Source organism: Streptopelia decaocto, assembly GCF_964273445.1.
Source record: "Streptopelia decaocto genome assembly, chromosome: 4".
Classification (NCBI taxonomy): domain Eukaryota; kingdom Metazoa; phylum Chordata; class Aves; order Columbiformes; family Columbidae; genus Streptopelia; species Streptopelia decaocto.
Window position 1 is genome coordinate 60,402,394 of NC_138658.1, and position 27,861 is coordinate 60,430,254.

At 38.3% G+C, this 27,861-nt stretch overlaps 1 protein-coding gene across 3 annotated transcripts; it reads right to left on the bottom strand.

Moving 5' to 3' along the window:
• Positions 1–53: 53 nt before the first annotated feature.
• Positions 54–15,365, bottom strand: PACRGL (parkin coregulated like). 3 transcript variants are annotated; one of them, XM_082051638.1, is made up of 9 exons: positions 15,124–15,365; positions 14,891–15,045; positions 13,904–14,058; positions 12,266–12,333; positions 9,925–10,015; positions 7,693–7,827; positions 6,017–6,124; positions 4,947–5,027; positions 54–3,001 (listed from the first exon to the last, which is right to left on the bottom strand). In XM_082051638.1, exons 3-9 carry the CDS (start codon positions 14,039–14,041, stop codon positions 2,945–2,947), a joined length of 678 nt encoding a protein of 225 aa, XP_081907764.1. In that variant the 5' UTR covers positions 14,042–14,058; positions 14,891–15,045; positions 15,124–15,365; the 3' UTR covers positions 54–2,944. The 3 variants fall into 3 exon arrangements, with proteins under 3 accessions (XP_081907764.1, XP_081907765.1, XP_081907766.1); XM_082051639.1 differs by lacking the exon at positions 14,891–15,045; XM_082051640.1 differs by lacking the exon at positions 14,891–15,045 and having other exon boundaries at positions 15,118–15,365.
• Positions 15,366–27,861: the final 12,496 nt, after the last annotated feature.

Genomic DNA, 27,861 nt, shown 5'->3' on the forward strand with positions numbered 1-27,861 from the left:
GATGGATTTCCCACTTTATCATAAATAAAATTACTCAGCTTTACACTGAGACATGTATTATGCAAATAGATTTTTTTATTATAAACTTTTCCCCAAAAAAATCTTTCTAAAATGCACAACTTAGCACTTCAACAGTGGCTGCTTAGTTAATAAAATTGTTCTGAAAAGTCAGATTTTTACTCTAAACCAAATCAAAACAACACCTGACATTATGCAGCTTTATTATCATTCCAACTTCTAGAGAAAACAGATACCATCACAAGAAGATTAAATAAATACTCTTAGTTTTGCTACTCATTTCTACTGGATTAATCTCCAGATGTTTGACTGTATTTCTTAAGTCTTAGCTTCTAATTTATACAGAGGCATTACCATGTATTTTGTTTTCACATTTGTCTCGTGTAATCCCAATTTTTTGAGTAACACTTTGAGTTAAAGTGCTATAATCTATGTACAATGCACATCTTGTTGCAATTGCCTTCCACCTTTGACTTGCTTTTCTCTTAAATAAATAAAAAATCCAAAGCTAACAAAATAGATAACTTGAGAGGAAGAACTGTTATAGAAAAAATAAGCAATTGCTTATTGGTAGATTTACACCCTACCGAATACAAGTAAGCTTCTATCACACTTACCTAGTAAATCTGCATTTAGTTCATCATGATATGAGTATCAGGAGTCCTACATACTGTATTTCTAATTTTTCTTGGACGTGTCTGCAAAGTCCTCTGCATAAAATTAAGGATCTTCTGACTTTAGATTTTTCATGAAGAAACCTTGACTGGATCCTAATACTGTTTTCATTAGTATGTGTCTTTCTGCCTTTAATGAAGAAAAAGGCATGAATTCCTTTTGAAGCTTCCATTCCACTTGGTGCTCAGAATGAATATCACTATGTAGTAGCATCTACTAATACTAACTGCTAGACCAGCTAACATTTGTTTCAGCTTTTTGTAATATCTTTAATTATGAGATGGAATCAGGAAAAAAATTGGAAACTTCAGCTATATAATATCGTCTATATGTGACAACTGTACCGTGTTTTTTTTAAAAGAGTTATTTCATTAAGATTGGAGCTACCCTAATTCTAAACCTAGAAAGACTTTTCTAAAAATGTACGTACCTACAATCGAATACTGTCCCCGTTCATGTATTTTTTAAGATATATTGTCCACAGAGTTTATGCCAATACTTCAAACTAGGTGAAAAGCTATCAGAGATGGGCCAATCTTCATTTTGACATCGCTGCAGAAAGGGGATTAACGAAGTAGAAAGAATGTTGCAAGTATTCTTTTGCAAAAATAAATCAGGTATCTATTCTGGTGTAGAGATGGGATGTTAGAGGCATGTTGAAGGCTGCTCTGCTATCACCAGTGTAGGATAAGAGTAGTACAATACATGTACACCTGAAATCTGCTGTAGCGTGTTTGTGTAAACTAAATGTGCACATTTTGTAACAAAAAATAATAAAGTAAACATGAAGAAAAACAAGATGCATGATTGGGGTTTTTTGAGTTGTTAAATATTTGTATTTCTTCAGATAAAAAAATGACATTGCTGGCAAAAATGTTTAAAGAAAAGCTTAAATACCTAGATCTTGACTCAGCACAGTTCTGATCTCTGAAGTGATCTTAGAAGACTCCTGAAATAAATTTAATTTAGATAAGCAGTGGTAATTTTCCAAAAATTCTGAAATAGTTTTCACATGACATACTTTTTAACAACCTACGCAACAGCATCTTCTGATGACAAAAAAAACACCAAAACCACAAACCAACAACCAACCAAACAAACAAAAAAAAAAACCCACAAACACCCTTCCAAGAGCTTTAAAATTGAGAGTTAAATTTTCCACAGCAGAAAAAGTTCTACAGCAAATTTTGTTACTTCAGTCAGCTCTCCCTACAGAATAACTCAAATATCCATAACAACATGAACCCCGAACAGTATTTATTACAAAATCTGTTAGGAATTATTTTGCAATTGAGTTAAAGTGCTTTCATGTACAAACACTGCATCCTACCAGGCTTGACTTCCAGGTAAGCTGGCTTCTGTGATCTTTTTATTGTCTTCAACTCGTTTTTTTTTCATAGCTTCCACTTTCAGAATTTTATTAGGTTGTCTAGAGTTGACTTTATAAACTAGTCCCACACATACACGTGGCATCACAGAACTCTATGTAAAGGGAGCACGGTGTAAATACTCCAAAGTTGCCTCCTACTCACATTCAGCAGGCCCAAAGGCAACTGGAACTAATTAGTTGAGCAAAACCTAGGCTGTGGTTCCATGGAGCAACCTGATGCATCTGCAATGTGATCTCCAGAGCCTCTCCAGCTTCTCGAAACAACGTGCTGAGAATGCACTGAGCAAGTTCAGTTTTGCACCGTATGCTAGCTGTTCAGTACGTTCAGCTTCACACCTTTAAAAGCTGACTTCTTGAGAGTCTAGATGCAGTCTCGTGGTTCTACATCTAACCCAGGAAGTCCTGGCGAACCCAAATTACATCTGTCTATGCGTATGCAACAAATGAAGTTATGTGCTTCAAAACCAGATATACATGTGTAATTTAACACCAAGTTAGTTACTATTTAGGTAATTAATTACAGCCAAAAACATACTAAGCACTGCAGATCAATTAAAGGAAATGGTAATTTACAACAAAGAAAGAATCAATATTTACCATGTTTTTGAAATAATAGCTAGCTAGTCAATGTCACTGTAAGCACAATGCATACGCAAATAGCAGCCAATACAGAGTTATGTTAAACAATCTTCCATAATTCCATATTCACAAACTGATAGGGCTTTTCCCACTCTCCCTCATACTTAGGAATTGTGATTATTTTAAGAGAATATATCATACTCCAAATAGGTGTTAGAGATGTTCACAGGCAGTTTCTTTCCAAACTTCACCTTACAGTACAAATCCCTATAGATTTCTTCTTCAAGAGGAGATAGGACAATAGGTTGGGATTTTAGATTTTATGATAGCCACAGCTGCCTGTTGACAAAAAACAAAACATGAATAAAATAAGGAGCACTAGCACTATATATATGACAGTATTCATATAGTCTCTATAACTTGTATGATTCACAGCTTTTAGTTATCTTTAGTTATCTTTGTCATTCTTAAACAGTAGAGTACTAAAACTTAATATTAGCTGAGAAATTTTCTATCAAAAGGCTTGAAAATAATTAACTGAAAAAATGGAGAATTGTGATAACTAATGAGTAAACATCCAAGAGAAATGTAACCTCATACCTAAATCTGGGCATAAATATAGACATTAAATAATAAGGATTTTTAAATAGAGGAGTGATATTCTGGGAGGGACCCTCCTATAAAAGTTAGAATTATACACATTATAACTCATTTAAAATAGAAATCTGATTAATTCATTAGTTGGATTATACAATATTGCTTGTAATTACAATTTAGGAGTTTGGTACCAGTCTTCTGCCTTTTATTTTATTACAGTATTTTGAAAAGACACACAGAACTATTTGCAAAACCGATAAGAATACAAGAAATCAGGAGACGAAGAGAAGAATTAGAGGGTAATGATTCACTGGATTAGTTACATTACCTAGGCCTAAATTTTCAGAATATCAAGATGAGATGTAATTTTCCTTTTCTTGTCTCATTACATATAAATAAAAAACTTTCATGCTTATTTATTTGTCATGATGTTTTTCAAGTCTGTAGTACAAATGCTGCTACTTCCCTTAAATGAATATAAGTGCCAAAAAAAGAAAAAAATGGTGGCATCTACTGATTGCATGGGTGCCTAACTGATGAAGGCACACAAGCTCAGAACAAGTAGACCTGCATTTATGGTCCCTAGTCTTTAGGTTATTCCTACAGTTTGCCAGTGAACATCTAATATAATACATGCAAGTGTTCATAAGGTGAAGAAAGAAAATATTTTCTCTTCTAGATTAATATCCAATCAATACTCTCTTTTTTTTCTCTTTTCTGTATAATATAGAACAGTAAACAGCAACAGAACGTTCAGCAGAACAATACTCTGCCACCTATTACTTAGAGCATTTTTTTTTTAGTTATAGCAATTGCAGATCTAACCTCTGGGTTAACCAGGTTGCGCTGGAATGTCGGTACCTGGTTTCTTCAGTAAGTGATCTAAGCACTCAACTATTAGTGGAAATGGGAAAGCAACACCAAAAAAGATCTTTTAGCAAGATTAAATCCTGTTGAGAAAAGTATTTAGGCTCAGAAAAAAAAGGAATGTGAAGCCTGTATCCCAGGCATATTGATGCAAGACAAATATTCAGCCTAAGTCAGCTGGGTCAGGTGTCGTTCCTCCAGAAGAAGCCAGAAGCTATTTACCAGTTGACATTTGGTGAATTCCTGGATCACTCTTCATAGGCATCTATCGTATGATATTGTCCATAAAGGACAATAAAAATGTTCTAAACAAATATCATGGGTAGGGATCTACATGGATGCACACTTGCTCCCAAAGAAATTTATCCTGAGTGGGGCTTTGTGTGCTGTAAGAGTCCAACCATGCAGCTTCTTATGTAGGTATGGACCCCCCTGGAATATTTTATTAAGACATACTCCTGTATTCCTTGCTCAGAGATTAAAACAACAGAGAATACAATGAAAAGTGGGCGATAACAAAATGGGAGACAAGAGAACTTAACTTAACTGGCAGAATATGGTTCACCCAGAGTAGATTTAATGTCATTTCTGTTATCACTCACTAAACAGACTAACCCAACTATTTTACTATGTACCGGAATACAACTCTGCTGATTGACACAGTGTGAAAGCCTGTGTTTTATGCAATATAAATAGTTGTGACGTGAAAATAAGCAGTTTTCAGAATGGGGTTCATAATCTGAAAGGCTGAGATGGAAGTTGTTTTGGCAAAGTTGCATTCAAATGTGCAGATTACAGAATAATCATCTGGACAACTCACCTTTCCACCATATTGCTCCAGCTTTTGTAAAGCAACAGTAGTTTTTTCTCTAAATTTCTTGTCCATTAATCTCCTCGAAAGCTATTGGAAAAGTAAAATAAAAAGGTTTGTTGCACAATATAGTACAATATATGCAAAGAAGCCAATATAGTTCTATTTTATTACTTTATTTTATCTTGCTTTGTAAAATTAAAGCTGAAAAGAAACATCACTTTATAGCTTATAACTGATGTCAAAGTATGGACCTCAGTGAAGGCGAAGGCAATAAAATGTTAATCGATGAGAAGATGTAATTTCAAAGAAGACTCAACTGTTAGCCAAAAAAATACTTTTTTTTCATTTAGCAAACAAATTTTAAAGATTTTTCAAACTTAAAAAAAAAAGTAATTCTTAAAGTGCTGTCCACATGAAAAGCTAACACATTGTTCATGTACACTGAAAGAGATTTATTAAAGTGGAAACACTTTAAAAATAACTACTGCAATTTCTCTCTTCTGCACTGGGTATCTAAACGGTCCTGTTATTTTGCTGTAAAAGTGCACTTTGGGAGCAGGCTAAATGAAACATGAAAAGCCTGTCTGACAGAAGAAGGACGTCTACAGAACGACTCAGTATAAAAATACTTTCCACACTCCCACTCTGTTTCATGAAAACCTCCTTGTGCAGAATTCCCATCTGAAAGAAGTGGGAATATTTGCTTATCTTATTGAAAGTTTCACAGATCTTTTTTTAAATATTCACACTTAAAATGCAAAACTCATTTTACAATAAACAAAAACTTCTCAACACCTAGCACCTATTTCACCTTAAGCTTGAAGCTGGATCTTTTTCAAATAGTAGAGATAACACTTCCATTTTTCTCGAACTGACATTAAACAGCAGGTTTTGGACCTTGCCAGAACTTTATAAGTCACCATATTATTAAAGAATGATGGACACAGATGAATATATGAAGTAATGCTTTTCATGGAAGTGCTGTGTCCTCCACTGTATCTGTGCAGCTATTATAGTAAACATCTCACCAACAAATATAGATTTTTTTTTTTTTAATATCAGCATTAAAAACTTACATTTGTGAGTAGATGCTTAAGGTGATCATTAAGAGGTGGGCCAACAACAGCACTAAGTTGAACTAAAGCATCCAATCCCCTTCCAAATACTTCATCATCTGAATGGGCCTTCAGAGCATGAAAAGGAAAACCGTCAGTAATATTCAGAAGCACAAGTTCTTCAAAACTGCAATCTCTACATTATGACTGTATATAGTATTTTTAAAAATTCAAACTACTGTGCAGCTGCTAATTGTTCTAGTGTTACAAGTTCCAAAGTACAATATGACTGAATATTAGTATCTAGAGGTAACATTTAAAAACAGAAGTACATTTTTAAAGTAGAAAACAAAGGTATCCACAAAATGTCAGTGAAACTCTTACATTTCTTCTGAAACAAGGAAACTAATATTTTTTATTTATGAAATTAAAATATAGGCAGGCAAAATAAACAGTTTGCTACAACAACAATTGTAATGCTTCACAGCATATTAGGAAGAACTCTTCAATTGTGGGTATGTTGAAAATGGGAGACAATATTTTACTTACAAATGTAATGAATTCAGAGTAATTTCTATGTAATTCATAACAATTAATTGTCTTTGTTGGAGAAACACAGGAGCCAATGACTTTTTGGCTCAATTAATTTAGTCCCCTGCCAACTACAGCTTTGTCACCTGCCAGCAATTATCAGGCTCTTAACTACTTCTACAGTGCTTTGTCATCTTTATTGCTCCCATGGAAGGGTTCCACTAAACCTGAGTTCTTTAACACTTTAGTTATCTCACTCCTCCTTTAGCAGTGAAATTGATTAATGACAATTTATTTTATTCTTGGAGTAATACTGACATTTATTTTAAACAGTTATTTCTCCACTCTGACATCTGGTCCCTGAACATGTTGGCTTTTTTTTTTTTAAACTAGAAGTCCTCAACTGCTTGTGTAGTAGAAGGTTTAACAAGACTTTATACCAAAACAATGCAACAATAAAAATCATCAGTAGAGTAATAGCAATTGGAAGAAAAGACACGAATAATTCTTCTAATTTTGTCTTCCAAATTAAACCAAAGATACTGATAACACACTATTCTGATCTTGTATTAAACCTCTGATTTGATATCACAAAGAGTTTTCAAACTTTCAGCCATCTCTATAAAACCAGAACTGAGACACAGTTAGATTAAAGGACAGCAAGTAGCTGAACCAGAAACGGGCTCTAAAAGATATGAAAAAGATCCAAAAGATACTACTTTTGAGGTCAATACTTTATCTTATTTTCTGAAGGAGTAGAAAAATTAAAAATATTTTTTAAATGAAGAATATTACTTCAAATATTTTAACTGTATTCTTCCCTCTTCCTCATTGGCATATGCTGGGTTTTTTTTGTAGTATGTTTTGAATTTTTAAATCAAACATTCAAGCATTTATTCTTGCATCTCCATTTTACTTAATCGTTTTTTTTTCATATTATTATGTGCATATATATAAAATGCCCCCAATACATATATTTATTTCTGCTTATATTCAGATCTTTAACAGAACATTTCCACAGATTTGCGCATAGCTACTTTCATACAGCTCAAAAGCCAATACAATAGATTTATCACATTAATATCTTCCATGTAGTCCTCACCAGCACTAGAAAAAAGGAAAAAACTCAAATCCATGAAAATACCTGCATGAAGAGTAAGACATACCAATGCAGCTTTTAATGCTGGAACTAGACGAGGCAACAAGGGAATTGCTTTTTCAGTAGCACCTTCAACCATAAGTAATTCTTTAAAACCCTCTTTTGAAACAAAAGTATAGGGATGTTTTGTCTCTTTTAGACCCTGTTTCAAATATAAAACATGTTTGCTTAATAGTTGGACTTCTTTTAAACAAAAACACATTTAAAAATTTCCACAGAGCAGCAAGATAATGTTTAGATTTTGTTACATCAGTTCAAAACATAAAATACACTAACTCCACCATGTGGAGCCATTGAGTACAACTCTTCTCACAGAATATTCTTATTTTTCTTTTGGAACATTGAATATTAAAACTTAAATTATAAATACTGTCAATTCAATCAATATTTGTTCTTAATTTCCCTTAATCTAACTACCCAAGGTAATTTTTCAACAAGACTACGAACAATAATAGGCTGTATTTGTAAATGTTCTTCATACCCTAAAGAAAAAACAAATGGGGAACTATGTAAGGAAAGACACCCTCCACCACACACACCCTCCTGCAACACCAAAAACATGTAGGTGGTACAAATATGCACTTCTAGTGAAGATCTGACAGGTAGAACTCAAAGATTTAAAGCCATATGGCTGAAGTGTTTCCTCTTTCCATAATAGGAGCTCTAAATTACTTTGGGAATTGAGAGCTTTGTTTAATCCAAAAAAAAAAAAAAAAAAAAAAGGGATTGAAGTATTTAACTCAACAGTTTGCTATCTGGGTATCTGTCTTGTATTTGGCCAGTATCTTGAAGATTAATGTAACAAGGTGGATGGATGATGGCAGAGTGGTGGATGTGGTCTACCTTGACTTCAGTAAAGCCTTTGACACAGTCTCCCACAGCATCCTCACAGCTAAATTGAGAAGGTGTGGTCTAGACAACAGAGTAGTGAGGTGGGTTGCAAACTGGCTTAAGGAGAGAAGCCAGAGAGTGGTAGTCAATGGTGCGGAGTCTAGTTGGAGGCCAGTATCTAGTGGAGTGACTCAGGGGTCAGTATCTAGTGGAGTGCCTCAGGGGTCAGTACTGGGGCCAATATTATTCAATATATTCATTAACGATTTGGACGAGGGAATTGAGTGTACTATCAGCAAGTTTGCTGATGACACTAAGCTGGGAGGAGTGGCTGACAGGCCAGAAGGCTGTGCTGCCATCCAGCGGGACCTGGACAGGCTGGAGAGTTGGGCGGGGAATAACCTAATGAAATTTAACAAGGGAAAGTGTAGAGTCCTGCATCTGGGCAGGAACAACCCCAGGTTCCAGTATAGGTTGGGAAATTACATATTAGAGAGCAGTGTAGGAGAAAGGGACCTGGGGGTCCTGGTGGACAACAGGATGACCATGAGCCAGCACTGTGCCCTTGTGGCCAGGAAGGCCAATGGCATCCTGGGGTGTATTAGAAGGGAGGTGGTTAGTAGGTCGAGAGAGGTCCTCCTTCCCCTCTGCTCCGCCCTGGTGAGACCCCATCTCGAATATTGTGTCCAGTTCTGGGCCCCTCAGTTCAAGAAGGACAGGGAACTGCTGGAGAGGGTCCAGTGTAGGGCAACAAAGATGATTAAGGGAGTGGAGCACCTCCCTTATGAGGAAAGGCTGAGGGAGCCAGGTCTCTTTAGTTTGGAGAAGAGGAGCCTGAGGGGTGACCTTATTAATGTTTATAAATATATAAAGGGTGAATGCCACGAGGATGGAGCCAGGCTCTTCTCGGTGGCAAACAATGATAGGACAAGGGGTAATGGGATCAAGCTGGAACACAAGAGGTTCCACTTAAATTTGAGAAAAAACTTCTTCTCAGTGAGGGTGACAGAGCACTGGAACAGGCTGCCCAGGGGGGTTGTGGAGTCTCCTTCTCTGGAGACATTCAAAACCCACCTGGACATGTTCCTGTGCGACCTCACCTAGGTGTTCCTGCTCCAGCAGGGGGATTGGACTAGATGATCTTTTGAGGTCCCTTCCAATCCCAAACATACTGTGATACTGTGATTAAGTAGCTCTCCCTAGCTCTCTCAAAATGCTCTGATTAAAGAACTACAAATAGCAATATGTTCTAGACCATCTTCATCCATACAAGATCCTCATAAATATGGGGCTTTTTTTCATACTTCCCTAGTAGGTGAGTCTACTAGGGCAAGCTTAGCTTGCTACAAAATGCCATTTGCAAATAGGAAATCCTGTATGCTTAACTTTGCAAGAAAATAGAGTTTACCTCTGCCAATGTTATAAGAAGAGGATCAAAGGGAACAGTTTCAGGAAGGCATTCCCATTGCAGTCTGTGCTTTACTGAGCCATGCACTAACCTATATAAAGAATACATTTTTAACAAATTAACATATAATAGTATATAATTAATTTCCAACACTATTTACTTGAAATATGCCACTAATTGGTTTACAATATCAATATGATATTATATACACAATTTCAACACATAATGCTTTCCTCAGTGAAACATGTAATGGTAATTAACAGGGCAAATATTATGATTCCCAGATATGGCAGTTTTCAAAATTCTGCTCCCAATCACATAGAAATCAGAAATTAAAAGATATAATGAAGATAGATGCCTCTCATACTGACACAGAAGATGCTCCCTTTGCAACGTTACTTATTTTGATAAATATCAAGAAACGTTTTCCTCAAATAACAATTGGTAATGGAAATCGGTTGAAATGGAAAAAAAATCATATTGGAATTCAGCAGTTATTCCTAAAATACAGATAAAGGCTATGTATCAATGACTATTTTATAGATGTATATACATGTATTAACAATTACTTCCATTTTTGTTAAGCAATTCTGCATCCACTTGAAAAAACACTAAAGTGCTTGTTTTCTAGACAAACATAAAATAGAGAAAAGTAACTTAAAATACCACTAACTATTACTGACAACTAGTTTTGTTAATATCTGATATTATTGACAACTACAGAATTGGAATATTCAAGACAATGTTGTCATACTAATTACTTCAGACACAAAAAGACTGCAAGATGTCTAATTACTAAAACAGCACTTATTTCATTATCATTGTTAGTAGGAAAGTAAACACCATTACATGAAAAAATCAACTTATTTCATGGAAGAGGCTTAACAAACAAAATCTGCAAACACCTAGCTATTCTTTAAAAATGCAGCTTAACTATTAACACTACCTAAAGAAAGAGCCAAAAGAAGACTACTACCCAACTAGTAGATGAGGGAAAGCCTGTGGATGTTGTGTACTTAGACTTCAGTAAGGCCTTTGACACCATATCCCACAGCATTCTCCTGGAGAAGCTGGCAGCTCATGGCCTGGCTGGGTTTACTCTCTGACGGATAAAGAACTGGCTGGAGGGCTGGGCCCAAAGAGTTGTGGTGAATGGAGCCAAATCCAGCTGGCGGCCGGTCACAAGTGGTGTTCCCCAGGGCTCAGTATTGGGGCCAGTTCTGTTTAATCTCTTTAATGATGATCTAGATAAGGGGATCAAGTGCACCCTTAGTAAGTTTGCAGATGAGACCAAATTGGGTGGGAGTGTTGATCTGCTGGAGGGTAGGATGGCCATACAGAGGGATCTGGACAGGCTGGATCATTGGGCTGAGGCCAGTTGTATGAGGTTTAAGAAGGCCAAGTGCCGGGTCCTGCACACGGGTAATATCAACCCCAGGCAGTGCTACAGGCTCGGGGAAGAGTGGCTGGAAAGCTGCCTGAGAGAGAGGGATCTGGGGGTGTTGATTGACAGCTGGCTGAATATGAGCCAGCAGTGTGCCCAGGTGGCCACAAAGGACAACAGCATCCTGGCTTGTATCAGGTATAGTGTGGCCAGCAGGACTAGAGAAGTCATTGTGCCACTGTACATGGCACTGGTGAGGCCCCACCTGGAATCCTGTGTTGAATTTTGGGCCCCTCATCATAAGAAGGACATTGAAATACTAGAGAGATTGCAGAGGAGATGACGAAGCTGGTGAGGGGCCTGGAGCACAAGTGTGATGCGGAGCAGCTGAGGGAGCTGGGACTGTTTATCCTGGAGAACAGGAGGCTGAGGGGAGACCTTATTGCTGTCTGCAACTACCTGAAAGGAAGTTGTAGCATGGAGCGTGTTTGTCTCTTCTCCCAAGTAGCAAGTGATAGGACAAGAGGAAATGGCCTCAAGTTGCACCAGGGGAGGTTTAGATTGGATATTAGGAAAAAATTCTTAACGAAAAGGGATGTCAGGCATTGGAACAGGCTGCCCAGGGAAGGGGTGGAGTCACCATTGCTGGAGGTGTTTAAAAGGTGTATAGATGAGGTTCTTAGGGACATGGTTTAGTACCAGAGTTAGGTTAGGTTATAGTTGGATTCAATGGTCCTCAGGGTCTCTTCCCATCTAAATGATTCTATGATAAGACAATTTCAAAGACATGGAAAACTGCTTTCTACTTTGAAAAGAGTAAAGTATCAGAAATCTTTTCAGAAATGAATGGAATCAAACAGCCTAAATAAAAGAATACACATGCATAAACGTATTTGAATCTCTATAATACTACCTAACCATCATATATTTAGTAAAAAATAAACAAAACAAACACACCTGCATGGAATGCCACCTTTAGCGTATATGGCAGCAAATGCAGAAGGTGGTCGAGAATGAGCACCAAACTGTGAAGAAAAAAAAATACATTATTTATTCATAAAAGTAATGTTTGATAAAAACTTTAAAGATTTTTTAAATTGTGGTCTACCAAAAAGGAACTTAGTCATACAATTCTAAAGCTAAATAAAAAACAAAAACAAAAACAAAAACAAAACCTGCAGCTATGGGGTGGAAAATGTGTATTGGGTACATTTATCAGAAAACTGTTTTTAAGAATTGTCTGGCTATGAAGTTGAAAAAATGAGTAAATAATGTAGAATTAGTGCTCTCCTGATAGAGTATCCTTATTTATCTTTTTTTCTCTTGAAAATCTTAACACTGAAATCTTACAGATTCTCTTCTTAACAGATGAAAGACCTCTCACTTTCCTGATGCTCTTATTGTTGTTATACTACTAACATGCAGAAGGCAGATTTATTCTAATTTCATCTTGATCCAAGTATAGGCAAAATTAAAGGGCGACAAGATGTGAGAGAAATATCAAATGTTGGACAAAATGGTATGAGGGCACTGGGAATCAATAGGAAGGTTCATGCTGGATGAGAATCTAGGGAAGACTCACTGGAGAAGGAAACCAGAAGCTTCACAGAAGGAAAGACTGCACAAAGTTGTTTTTTGTCATATACGTGCTTCTTATGCATATGAACTATAATATTATTTCTTAGCATGGTCATTCAATGTGACTTCCCAGATTAAACCTCTTATCACAAATCATATAGTAGGTAATGCCATGAAATCTTAATTTTTATCTTCTGAGTATTTGAGCCTACATTAACATTGCTAAAATTGTGTGCTTGATTTGACAAATTCTTGCCTTAAGTCATTGTACTATTTGCAAAAAACTTTCAAGAAAAAAAATGCCCATACAAAAGCATTCAGCCTCTGTTTATGACAAACAAGTACCTCACCGAAGTACTCCTGGATTTAGTTTGTTTTCCAAAAAGTCTGTGACATTACCAATTGTTTGGCTGATATGGCCCAGTGGTGAGCTTTAACTCACCCACTCAAAGCTGGTTCTCCAGGCCCAGGACTTCGATGAAATAAACAACTCCTTTCACCAATCTTCTGAGAGCCCAAATCCTTCCCAAAGTGTTACATACTTAGAGTATCTCGGTGTTTCAAGTCATACTCACTAGCAATTAATTTGCTAGATTTTGTGAGGTCTAGGTGATCTTTGAGACGCTACCTGACTCTTGGTTTCATTGCATAATTGAGATCAGTTCCTCTAAAGCACCAGGTGCCAAAATATGTAACTATACCAAAAAAAAGCCACAATCCTTTTTAACTTTTAGCTCTAAATCTCTTTTTAGGGCAAAAGTACATGGAAAATAAAAAAGTTACGGTCCAAGCCACAACTGTACCAAGGCTCCTGTTTTAGAAAAGTAAAAAACATGTTATGTCTCAGGCATTTGAGCTTATAAATTATGGAATATACGATTAATAAAAAAAGTTTAGTTTGAATTTATCAAACAGGACCAGAAGAAACATGTCCTGCATGCATTTCATAAAGTCAGCAGAGTTCTTCCAACATGAGATCTGTTTCAAACAAACAGAAAACCTACCCCTTATACATACCGGATTAATAGTTTTAGGATTCAGCTTGTCGCTAGGCTTTGGTTGTGGTTTAATTGCAGGTTTTGGAGAACATGGCCGAGGAGATGTCTTGCTTTTCTGTACTGCAGTCTTTGGTTTTATTTGGATGCCTGATGACATTCTTGGAACATTACTTCCTAGAATAGAAAAATATTAAAAACATAATATAGTTTTGATTCCTACATGACAGAATATCAAGTGTTAGAATCCCCAGGTACAAAGACTGACATGAACAATCAATCAAGAATATATATCTTATCTATCTTAAGCAGTGCACAGCATAATTTTGAGAGTCTCATCACTCTGTCTTTCAAATGCACACATCTCCTAATCCTGCACTGCTCCCGTTTATTTCTGTACTTTGAGACCTGCAGCAAAAGTGAAATTAGCTACAGGCTGCCTTTAAGGTAGCCTACAGAAATCCAAGCAGCATCACAGTGCTCAGCAGAACAGCCCAGAGTGAAATAGGCTGGTTGGGTACAGCTATAGCAGAAGACAGTAACTATTTGAGGAAAGGCCAGGATGAAGGAATGAAGAGCAAGTAGATTCAGGACACAAAAAGTAAAACAGAATCAATAAGAAAACATAAATGTAAAGCAGTAAATAAAGAACATATAAGACAAAATTCAGTTCCAGTAAGAAGAAAGTATTTTGTTAAAAAGAATGCAAAAATAAATTTCTGTGTACATCCTTAAATAAAGATTTAGGTACACATATCTTCTAAATGTTAATATAGCAGCTACACAGCTTTTCATGAGGAGGTCTCAGGCTTCAGAGCAAGATGAAAGGTCTTGTGCAGTCAAGAGCTGGGAGAGTCACATGCATTTGTAGAGAGATCAGAGAGCAGAACTACAGTTATGAATCAAACAAGTGACATACAAGACTTGACACAAAAATGAACCAGCCTACTGGCAGATGGCAGACTTCAAGTGAAGGACATAAATTTTCAAGTAGAAATACAAAAATCACCTTTAGAAGACGTCTTTCAAAGGAGGAAAAGTGTAGCCTAGAGTTTGGTTTCTGGAAGTCAGCTAGGAACGGCAGGATGAAAGTAAGCAGGCCTTTAAAGGTGAGGTTGTTCCCTAACCCTGGCAAGTGTCAGCCCTCCTGCAGTGTCGCTAGGGCTTTGTAAGAAAGAGATAAGGGGCATCAAGAGGCACAAACAGCAAAGCTCTGGCAAGTCGCCACAGACCCACACTCACAAACACCATGGGACATCAGGAGACCCAGCGAGACGACGAGGCGGGACGCGCACGCGTCTCTTTAAGGTGGCCCTAGGGGTAATCCCTCTTCGCACGGGCCCCTCGGGAGCGGCAGCGCGCAGTGCCCCGGGGCTCGCTGCGAGGCGGTGCCGCTGCCCGGCCACGCCTGGCGGGGCCCGACCCGACCCAGCGCTACCGCCCGGCCGCACCGACACCCCCTGGCCTGCCAGGCGAGCCCCGCGCCTGGCGACGCTTCCTGCCGGTTGCCAGGGAAACTACGGGCCGCCGAGAGACCAAACTTCCTCGGCTGTCCGAGCCTGCGGTGTGTTGAAGGGCGCATGCGCGGTGGGGGGGCGGGCGAGGGCGCGGGGTCCTCAGGGGCGCCTCCGCCGTGAAACGAATGTCCCGGGAGCCGGGGCTGCGGGGGTTCGTCCGTCTGTGCTGGGAGCTGAGGTGGCGGGGCTGCCGGGCCCGCTGGGCTGCTGCGGAGCGTCGGGGAGCTGAGACATCGTCTTCAGCCGGTCGGAGCTTCAGTGCTTCCTGAAGAAAGAGCGAAAATTAGATTTAAAAGTTTTTTCAAACAACTTTATATGTTTGTGATTAGAGTGGGGATGGTAAATTTTCAGGTGACATTGCCCCTCGTTCTTAGTCACTTTCTTAAAAGCTTCCCAGGGAAAACAGGATTTGAAAAATACTTTATTTTGCTTTTATTTTTATGTGATAAAAATGTGGCTTTTAAGGACAGGGTCACATTCCCATTGGTGATCATATTTGTTCCAAATACAATCATAGAAAGTTGATTTTTAGTGGTTTTTGGTTGGTTGGATTTTGTTTGTTTGTGTTGTTTTGTTATTGTTATTGTTATGGTTCGGTTTGGTTTCATTTTCTGATGAAATCTCTGCCACAAATATAGTATTTATTCATACATCATCACATCTGTATGTGGTAAATGACCTTTGGGGTAAAAGGGTTCTTTTTTTTTTCCTTTGTGGTCCCTATTAATCACCCAGAGTGCTTTCTCACTTTAAGAGATCTGTTTATTCTTTCATGCACTTAACAATAAATCAAGCAAGATGTTTTCTTGGTTCGCCTAAATTGTATGGGATGTGATCTTTCCACCTTCGCAATCTTTCTCACTTTGTAATTTATAACAAGGAGCTGAATGGGAGTTTAGAAGTGGGTAAGAGAGGCTATTCTGATGATTTTCCTCAAAAAATCAGGAAAATGCACTGGCAGTGTTGACAGTTGTCAACTATCTGAAAATTGCCATCGGCATTAGATTTTGGTCAATGTTGGTATTTCCTAATCAGTTTTATCCAACATAAATGGTTTGTATCTGCCAATAATGAGAAGTCAGGAGGACATTTGCAGAGTTAAAATAGGGCTGCATAATTGAATGCCTTTGAAATACATTAGCATAAGAGACCTTTTGGAAATACAGAAGGAAAAAATTATAAAAATGATGCTTGGAGAAGGTAAGATTTCTATTTTATTTCTAAGTGTTTTAACTAAGCCCAACAGACTTTCATAAAATTATTACTGTTCCACAAGACTGAAGGCAATAGAGGAAAGGACATCTTTTATCCATAAATTTTACAAGCTGGTAAATGTTCTCAGAAAAATGCAATATTTGTAAAGCAGACTGTGCAAGTCATTGAAAATCACAGTGCAAAATGCAAACCAGCATGCTCAACTCCATAATGAGAAAAAATAACTACTTTTCTGAGCACGATTTATTTTTAGTTCAGTGTTTTAGTATCATTTTATACCTATAGCTGCTATAGTTGCTTTGTGAGTACAGAACAGACTACAGCTACATTCAAGCGTGGCAGAAGGTAGTAGTACAATTCCTAAGTCAGTAGGAGGTATGAACTGCTGCATTGCATGAAGCAAAATACCACTGATCAGCTCTGTGGAGTCAGCAGCTCCCACCGAGCTCCTGGAGAAACGGCTGGGTTGTGAAAGGACAGGTAAGATTCCAGTCTCTGTGCAAGAGCAGGGCTTAGTTCAGAGTTCAGTCAGTTTTCTGAAAAATGCAAAAGAAAAGAATTACGGTACAGTGGTGTGCGTGGCACGGCAGGGAGTCTTGCTGTGCTTTGAACGTTGGATACATGGACTATGCTGCTTGCCTTGCAGTGAGATATGGTGTGTGAAATGAGGGTCTGAGAGACACCTGCTGAATTGTGGATGTGGATAGACGGGCATCACTCCATCTCTTGAACTGGGACAAATCACACTACATTTGGCTCTCAGGGAATTGCCTTCATGCAAGGACCTGCCCAGGGGTGCTGCCCTGGCTTTGGTGCAGCACCAACACATCCCTTCCCGTGCTGGGGCACCCTGCACGGGCATCACCGTGTGCCTGCAGAGGTACACTCGCCACCTACATTCCTAGAACTGAGTAGGAAAAAACTACACCCTTAGGGATATATTTTTCTAACTTGCATGTTAAGAGTTGGGAAAAGAGAAGTCCTAAGGTTAAACACACATCCAGTCCCTGCTGATTCCTACAGCAAAATCTTAAAGTGGTTTTTATTACACTTTGCCTATGAATTTGCAGCTCCCCTGCTCCTTGAGTAGCTTCCTCATTATTACCTGGCCTTGGATTTTCTAAGATCTTGCTGAAAATTAACACAGGGAATGTGGGTCAAAATATTTGTAATGAAGTTTGTTTAAAATAAAACACTTTTCCTACTGCGCCCCACTATTTTTGGTACTTCTGATAGGAATTAGTCTGTGACGTTTTAAACCTATTTGGTGGATGGACAATTCAGAAGGAAAAATACTATAAGGTCTATACGATATATAAATCAACAAAACATGACAAATTTTAACATTTTTCTCCATCGTGATGATACCACTTTGTAGTCTTAAATATGGTGTCATGACGGACAATTATTACTGTACACTTGTATAGCATTAGCTCCAGTTATTAGGAGTTTTTCCTTTATGTATTTTTTTAGTTTGTTTAATTTTACTGTCATAAACCTTTCTTAGTGCTTGAAAATAAGTAAAAGACAAAAATATGAATAATTTGCAGGGAGTTTTTATCATTAAATGAAATACAATCACTTATATGTATGTGAGTGTGTTCTTGTGAGCTTATAGAAATATGAAAATGAAAGCTGACTCTGAACCGATCACTTACTTTTCCATAATAATAATACTCAACCAATTTAAATAGAACCAGAGATTAATTAATTATCTCTCACTGCTGATAAAAGCAATATGCAAGTTGACTTTTTTCATTAGTCACAGTTAAATAGTTAATTACTGAGAGGGAAGAGAATTCACCAAAGCAAAAAGGATTCTGAGGCTTACGAAATTAAAACAGAGGCTTATTGGAATATGGCTAATTAAAAAGTCACCAAAGAAAACAGTCACATATTAGATCTTTTTGTCTGAGCATATTTATGCCTTTGTTAAGCTAATTCATTTGGTATTGTTTAGGTTTGGCACTTGGCCAATGCCAGCTGAGAAATGATGGAGGGAGCATTTCATCACAAGTACAGACTTTTGAATGTGGAAGGGAGTTAGCACTTGAACTTTTGTCATAATTTCATTAATTTACATTGTCAACATTTTCCTCTCTATTTGTAGCATTTTTTTTTTAGACGATAGGTGTTTTATGCTGGTTTGTTTGCTATATTTTGCTTAATACAAGAAAGAGATTACCAACAGCCTTAAACATGGATTCACGTTTCTTCAACTTAACATGTTTGGTAATTCTTTTTATTTCTCCAATAACATTGAAAAGTTAGAAATTCTAGCTGGTCTCTCAAAAAGTTCACATTTAAAACTGAAGTCTCTATGAGTGTTTTCCTTAGTCTTCAAATATCATTCCCCAGAGCTTTTATCCTGATTTAAACGCTTTATATGCTTTATAAATAGTACTCTATAAAAAAGAAATTATTCTACAGGGTTTGGCAGTAAATGTGAGCCACTGAACAAACTGTAGACACCTAATTGTAGTTTTAAAGTTCCTCTGCAAAGATTTAGGTGCTCCAGGCACTTTCATCGATAAATGGTGTATCAGATGATTAGTTCAATGCCTGTCAGAAGTTGATGGACCTGTGAATATTCCCTTATATCCTCAGTGAAAATTGGTGTGAAACAGTTGAACAATTCCAGATAACAGTCCATAGACACTACTAGATTGCTTAATTTTTTCTGTAATACACCAGAAATGACTTGATTGCCTATTATTAAGTGCTAAATTGCTGTAAGAGCTTTGGATTGGCAGATCAAAGTTCTGTGTAAAACTCAGAGACAAACTTTCAAGAAGCAGACTGACCCCCAGCAATACTTTCAGGTTTTTGTTGCAGAGTAACAAAAATGCATATAGGAATGACACCCAAATTTAGGAACTGAATGAGGCTCTTAGGGGGTATCATGGAGTACACAGGTCTCTACCATTAGTGTGCAGATATGGTGCTTGGGTATGATTCTTGAACTAAGGTGCAACACTGAGCTAAATCAAGTAGTTTCACGGACAACTGCAGCTAAATTCCACACTAGGTTTTTTAATTGTTCTGAAGGTTATCCTGCTGATTTGAAATAATTAGGATTGCTCCACATTTCATCACTTACCGAAGTGTTTAGAGCAATGGTTTGGTTATACTTGTGTTCCTCTTGTACTCATGGCTGTACAAAAACAATGTTCCTATCCCCTGTAGTTAGCCAGTACAATCAGGAGTCAGAACAGACCATTTATACACCTCTATCAATGAACTGAACTACTTCAAAAGTGCAATGTCAGGATTTCTTTTTTACTGTTTCTTCTAGATTTTCATATTGCCGTCAATAATGGCAGCTGTTCTTTATTCTGGTGATGCCAATTGCTCAGGAAAGACAATTCATTCCATTGCCATTGTTCAGATGGTGGCACAGTCACAGCTACTTCTGTAAAAATTACTTTACTTCTTTATGGAGAGAGATCCATTCCCACTAGTAGAGTAAAAAAAGTAAGAGTTAGGAAGCTATATTTCTTTGAGTAACTGGACCTAAATGTGAGTTTTATGACACTTTATTTCTTGCCTCCTTGCTGTTTGCTGGAATCTTCGTTCCTAATTTGTTTCAGGAGTCCTTACCCCAGCATGTCGATAGTTAAACACCTAAGAACAAGATTCACAGGAAGTACCAAAGTTGAGCAGGCAGTGGCCAGCACTAGCTCGTGGAAAATGTTAAAGAGAAAGTTGTGGTTTTAGAGAAAAGTAAGAGCCAAACACTTGGAAAAAGAAAAGAGGGAGCTGGATATATATCTGTGAATTTTTTTCTGGAAGTCACAGGGCTCAAAGTGTTCAAAGGTAACAAAAGGGTTTGGAAGCAGTGCTAGAAGCCTCACTGAGTTATTTTTTGAACTCAGTTCAAAAGTTTTGAACTCAGGTTCAAAAATCTGCTCCTGCCTGATTTGGAGTATAGACTTGAACCCGGCCTCTCCTGCTTCTCAAACCTCCAAACATAGGATGGTATATTCAAGTGTTATTCTCAGCTGCTTTAGGATATCTCAATGATAATCCTAATTGTCCCAGAGTACCAACTTTTATTAATTATTATTTACTCCAAACAACAGGTGTGGGTACCTGTAAGTAGAAACATAGTGAGAGAATGTATCTGTGAGCACAGCAATCCTAAAAGATGATGTGGTACCCAATGTCACAGAAAGTAGTTACAGAACTAGAAACTACATGTTCTGTATGTAAACCAGAATCTGCCTTTAAAATAGGGCAGGATAGTCAAGGATGACAACTTTATCACAGCTTTGCAGGCACTGAGAAATGTTCACTGTTTATTTATATTGCAGGTTGTTTTATATAATACCATGAGTGCCAAAATATGCTAATAAAAAAGGAGAAGTAGGGTGGCCTTTCTGTTCCCTCTGCAGAGAATGCCATTATTCTCTTCCTGATGATTTTTCTGAAGTTGGAATTTGCTTAAAAACAGTTTTTGTGGGATAATGTTCTTCAAATGCAAGACAGACATTCACGAACTGCACTCACCAAATGATTTTTCTCTAATTATTTGAAAATGAAAACTCACTACTAAATTTCTAAGGCAGAATAAATATAATTTAAATTCTCCTGAGGGAAATAATTACACAAAAGTCGAAAACTTGCAGCTGATTATTCTGGTGTTGCTATGACTTGACATGTTTTCCCTATCCGGGTTGCACAGGGGAAAAAAAAAAACAACCCAGGTGAGACACAGGCTGCAGTTTTGTATTTTCCCACTTGGTGGCAATCATTCACTGCTTTGCCTTCCCATTGCTACACTTCCTCTGCATTCTGCAGCCTCTCTCGGTTTGGGGAAAGAAACAGGGGGAAAAAAAATCAAAGTTTTCTGTTCTTTCAAATATCAAAGGTGGCAAAATAGGAGAATTTGTTAAGTGGAAATGGAAGTATTTCATAGTTCAGTTGTCAGAGAAATTGTGTTCTTTGTTAGGAAACCTTTTACCAATTTTATCCCCCTGTAGGGCACACATCAATAGAGGTATATAAAGCATTGATTAAGAGCAAGTTTACTGGACTTTGTAGCCCTGCCCAGAATGAGGGAAATGATAATACAAAAAAGTTCTCCATGAATTCATAAGGAATCATGAGAGGTTGTTGTTGTTGTTTGTTTTTGTTTTGTTTTGTTTTTTAAACAAAAGAAATAAGTCCATGTGCTTAGGACTTCTTAGTCTTCAGAAAACATGCTGGGGCAGAGGTCTTGTTGTTCTCGCTAACCAAACATATGTCTGCAGAGGCTTTGTTTTTCATAACATTAACAGATCTTTCAGCTTTTTCCTGAGTCCCTGAGGTTCCCTTTGCTGGATCAGACGTAGGGTAGAGCTGCAGTAAGAGCATCAGGCTGTGCTCTGAGGCACACATAGCGTGGATGCATTGCTTCACAAAAGCATTTAATATCTTCCACACACCAAGCACAGCTGGCACTTGAGATAACAACTCCAGGGATGGTAGGAACAATTTCTTTGTTTATGACATAGAGAAGGTTTGAAAGACAGACTTAAGGTCCATAGGACTCAATTCAAGCTGGTGGCTGAGAACTAGTAAAGCCTAGGAGTGTTGGCTGTAGTGATGGTGATGAGAATGGGAGCTGTGCTAAGTCATGACTAAATGCTACAGACAGAATGAAAAGTGATGGTAGTAGTAATAGTTTTCTCTGAATCTTTTATCTTTTCAGAAAGTGGTGTAGCAACAGCCCAGATTCCCTCTGTCTCTGCCCACACAGGAGCAGCAAATGGGGGAGTAAAGCCAAACAAAATAGAAATGAAAAAAACAAACAAACAAACAAAAGAAGATCTTTCCAGGAAAGGTGGTAGGAGGTGGGGGAGGAGAAGGAGCAGTGCACTGGGGCTCCAAGTGAAAACAGTGAAAAAGGATGAGAAAGGATCACAGAATCACAGAATGTTAGAGATTGGAAGGGACCTCGAAAGATCACCTAGTCCAATCCCCCTGCTGGAGCAGGAACACCTAGATGAGATTACACAGGAATGTGTCCAGGTGGGTTTCGAATGTCTCCAGAGAACATCTCCACAACCCCCCTGGGCAGCCTGTTTCAGTGTTCTGTCACCCTCACTGTGAAGAAGTTTCTTCTCGTATTTAAGTGGAACCTCCTGTGTTCCAATTTGTACCCACTGCCCCTTGTCCTATCATTGGTTGTCACCAAGAAGAGCCTGGATCCATCCTTGTGACAGTCACCTTTTACATACTTATGAACATTAATGAGGTGATCCTACAGCCTCCCTTCTCCAAGCTAAAGAGACCTGGCTCCCTCAGCCTTTCCTCATAAGGGAGATGCTCCACTCCATCATCTTTGTTGCCCTGTGCTGGACTCTCTCCAGCAGTTCCCTGTCCTTCTGGAACTGAGGGGCCCAGAACTGGACACAAAATTCCAGATGTGGTCTCACTAGGGCAGAGTAGAGGGGGAGGAGAACCTTTCTCAACCTACTAACCATCCCCCTTCTAATACACACCAGGATGCCATTGGCCTTCCTGGCCACAAGGGCACAGTGCTGGCTCATGGTCATTCTGCTGTGTACCAGGACCCCCAGGTCCCTTTCCCATACACTGCTCTCTAACAGGTCATTCCCCAACTTATACTGGAACCTGGGCTTGTTCCAGCCCAGATGTAAGACTCTACACTTTCCCTTGTTATATTTCATTAAATTTTTCCCTGCTCAACTCTCCAGCCTGTCCAGGTCTCACTTGATGGCAGCACAGCCTTTTGGCGTGTCAGCCACTCCTCCCAGCTTGGTGTCATCAGCAAACTTGCTGACAGTGCACTCTGTTCCCTCATCCAAGTCATTGATTAATATATTGAATAGTACTAGTCCCAGTACTGACCCTTGAGACACTGCACTAGATACAGGCCTCCCACTAGACTCTGCCCCACTGACCACAACTCTCTGGCTTCTTTCCTTCAGCCAGTTCACAGTCCACCTAATGTGGATGTATGGATGGGTGTAGAAGAGAGGGGGAGGAATTAAGAATTTGGATTTTGGAGAGGAACCACAAGCAGAGCACAGCAAAGGCTTCAAATTCATGACGTTTAGACTTCCTCTATTCGTGGATTATAGCTCCTGTAATTCAGTCATCAATTTGGTTTCCCACAGTTCTACATTCTGATATGAGAAGGGACCTGGAAGGAGAAACTAGAGGACGGGAAAGATTTGAAGCAACTATTAACGTGTAATGAATAAGAGTGGAAGGAGTGGATGGAGTGAAGCTTTTGCTATATTCCTCATCATAGCACACTTTTATATCCTTTATTTGAAATAGTACAATAAAGCATGTGTATTTTTGAGGAAGGAAAAGGGAAGAATGGGGAAAGTAAGGGTGGGGGATGAGTACCTCACTTCACTGCCCAGCTGCAGGCCGCACTGCTGTCGCTCGATGCCAGTGTATGTCATCCCACACATTCAGGGTGGCTGGCGTATCTTGTGAGCTGATGTAAGTGCTGCAACGTGTAGGAGCAGATTTTGGCAACAGTGGGAGCTGCAAGGCTTAGGAAGTAAGCATGTCTCTCGAGAGTTGGTGGAAAAAACTAGAGTTGTTGTCAGAAAGGCTGGGAATGCAAGAGCCTGGAAACTTGGTAGCCTCTGTAGGATAAACACTAATAGTTATACAGTATGGGATGCAAAAGAGAAAACTTGCTGAAAGCTTGCCAGGTGCAGGTATTTACCATGAGGCAAGGTACAGACAAGTGGCCAATATAACATCTGCTACCAGCTTCGAGTTTTGAAAAGTAATTCGGTTCACAGGATAACTGTGTATTTAAAAATACTATGAGCCATCTCACCAAAAAAAAAAAAAAATATATATATATATATATATATATATATATATATATATATATATATATATTAATAGTATTGAAAATTTTAACAGGAGGAATTTTGTTGAATTAAACATTGGGTCAGATTAAAGATTAATATGTCATGGTGTCCTGTCATCGAGTGTCCCATCTGAGACAGGCAAAGAGCGTGCCTAGGGAAGACTATGTGAACCAGGGCAACTGTACATAACATTTCCCATGAGTATTCTCCCAGCTTTCAGCCATTTGACATTCAGGAACATCCTGAGCCAGGGATGACTGCTGCATATTCAGTACTCTTCAAGGGATTTCTCTTATGTGGATTTCTCCTGTTGAACCCCAGGAGACTATTAGTATTCACAGTAGCCTGTGACAAGGAGTCTCATGGCTCACCCTCACCTTTTTATGTTGGTTGTGAATTTGCTACCTGCTAGCTTTACTTCCTATCAAATCGTTCTTCTGCTCAGACTCTTTCAAGGTTGTAGCAAGAGCAGGACAAGTTTATGTCATCCCACAGTTATTTTTTGGACTGGATAATGAAAAATATGCTGTCAGTTCTCAGAATCTCAATACAGTATCTCTGTTCCTAAACTCCCAAACTTTTTAACTTTTCTAGACATTCTGTAAAATTACAATTTGTTTAAATTATGGCAGTTTTCCTAATCAGTAATGTAAAGTCTGTAGGCCAGAGTGTGCTTTGTAACTATCAGATAGCTCAGATTATATACAGAAATTTTACTGCACACAGGAGACCCCAAAGTGTTTTCTCCTGTTATCCTCCTAATTTTGCTCTTCCAGCCTCACCTCTCATATTCATATATTGACCAGTGTTTGTGTAAGTTTTCATCCACAAAACTAAAAAACACACTACTTTCATTTGCAAGCCTAATCTAATAAGCAGTGTCCCACTGAAAATACTGGTAAAATATATTATTGAGAGCAATGAGGTCTCAGTCCTGCAGAAATTTTCCATTCTGTGCGTCCATCCATTTAATTTAGCATATATATATCCCATGAATGCAGTTCTAAAATGATCCCATAAGTCATAGTGTAGAATTTAGTCTTGCAAACTGGTACAGTGTTCTGAAGATGACTTCAGCAAATAATTAATTGTGTTATTATTCATGTGGAAAGTGAAGCAATCAATGCGGGATGAATAGTAGTAAATACACTGTTGTCCTTGCACAGTCACAAAAGGACTGTATCTGTTAAGACAGATATCGTATGCACTCCCCAGGTAGTGAAGAAAAGCAGTGAGTGGCAGGGGAGGTTAGATCACCAGTTGGGGTTTTTTTTGTTTGGTTGGTTTTGTTTATTTTGACAAGTTACACTATTGTTTGAATAAGTATTTTTAAGCTTTGTGATTTTTGCTGAGTATTAATTATCCATCAAGGGCAAAGAATGCCGCATGAGTGGTTTTTCATCATTTACATACTTCTTTGACTCTAAATAAGTAATAATTATATTATTTACACCACCCTTCTCCTCTAAAGTGCAAATTTGCAATCCACTTGTTTTATGATATGGCTTTGAATAATGACAGAAGTAGGTAGAAATCAATTAATAGTTTGTTCTTAAATTGAAGAGGCAATGACTGTTTAAATTTACCTTTTGTTTTCTGTTGTTTAACCGGTCTGTTACTTACAGCAACATTTCGCATCTCAGCCATGAATATTCTGTTTCTTAGTATTCTCAGACACTGGACCTTGTCAAAAGGAAAACCAAAATGTTAGTCCACTGCTTTATCAAGCTCAAGGTATTTACTGGTGAGACAAAACTCTTTAGCTGAATCTGATAGTTAGACCCAAACATATCTAGGTATATTAATTTCGATAGGTGTGCTTTTAAAAATCTGCTTATATTATTATTTCCTTCAGTTTTACAGGCACAGATACACTTTTCTGGAATACCGTTCCCTGAACAATCTCTAGACCACTAAACAGAGCAAATCCTGGGAGCTGGGTGTTGAGCATCGGCTGTTCCAGGGAGCCTGTGCTCGTTCACCTGGAGCCTGAGAAACTGGGTATAGAGCAGGTAAAAATGCTTCCAGAGCCAGCATGGGTCCAAAAGCACTGTGTGCCTACCCGTCACAGAGCAGGGACTCTGGTGTTAATAAGCCTATGGACTCATGCCAGCAGCTACTCCACTCTGCACCCCTGGACCTGAAATGATGAGTAAAAGGACGACAAGAAAGATGTGTGGTGCCACACATTCAGCAAGAAACCATAAGAGTTCGTTAGCTCTCATGAATGCCTTACTGGGCTTATTAACTCCAGCTCAGCATCACATGAGAAGTCCTCTCTGCAATCTGAAAGCTCAATAGTTATTTTAATAAGAGAAAATTCTTATTTTTGCAAGACCCTGAGATATTTCAGACTTAAAATCACTATGCAGTGATGAGGGTTACCCAAATTAGTTCCAGCTGAGCAGACAGGTCTGCGCAGCATAACCTAGCTCCTTTCAGAGAGCTTTGCACTAATCCCTGCAGGGGTATATCTGTATTTATGTGATTCTGCTCCAGCACAATTCGCCCCATCTCTCAGCTGTGTTTAGTTTTTGAAGTCTGTGAGAATCTGCATGATGCCCTGGCTATTTCACCAGATCCTAATTCATAAACAAACAAAAAGTGATATACGGAGATACCATGATTGGTAACTAAATTGTGAGATGTTCACCCAGCTGAAGAAGCCTGAGGTTCAACTGCACGTACACGGGCGTTTTGACTATATATGTGGCTACAGGTTCATTATGAGAAATGAAAGTACTGAGAAGCAGAGGTGACAATCAAAGCCTCAATGACAATCTGTTGATAACAACACATTGGAAACACATCAGATCAGCCAAAGATTTAGAAAAACAAAGTACCAGTTCCAGTGGGTCCTTTTGAAACATTTTTAAGCACTGAAGCAGAACTGCTTGGAGAATGGAAATGAGATTTAGAAAAGAATTGTGAAAAGTGCTCAGACTGCAAGTATGACTATAAAATTTTACAAGCGAACAAAAGTGTTCATGGTTAGAACAAAACAAAAAGAGAACTTCGGATTATAAAAGACAAGTTTCAAGACAGTCTTAACCACAGACAGTCGGATATACCTCTCAACTACAAAGTATTTTACAATCATAAGTCTGAACTTGATCAGGCTGAAAAATGGCATATGACAATTTGTACTGAAGTAATTGTTTCTGCACAGTAGAATACAATAAAACTGATTCTGCCAGGACCAGTTCAGTGCTTTTATGTGCCCTCAAGGCACCATTTATACTCCACTAATGGGAATTTGTGCATTGAAAATTATTATATCCTTAAATCACAACAATTCCCTGACTTTTGTACTTACAAAACCATAAAATGACTAATTCAAGGCTCCTCCCCAGAAAGTGTAACAGTATTTTTTTCCCCCCCATCTCAAAGATGTGCTGCTG

What these genes read in the sequence shown, in the direction of transcription:
- PACRGL (XM_082051639.1), bottom strand. Translation starts at nt 14,041, where the DNA reads ATGTCATCAGGCATCCAAATAAAACCAAAGACTGCAGTACAGAAAAGC. An exon ending in TTAAGCATCTACTCACAAAT is followed by an intron (nt 5,028 to 6,016) that starts GTAAGTTTTTAA and finishes CTTTTCCAATAG; the next exon opens with CTTTCGAGGAGATTAATGGA. An exon ending in TGGAGCAATATGGTGGAAAG is followed by an intron (nt 3,002 to 4,946) that starts GTGAGTTGTCCA and finishes TTTTGTCAACAG; the next exon opens with GCAGCTGTGGCTATCATAAA.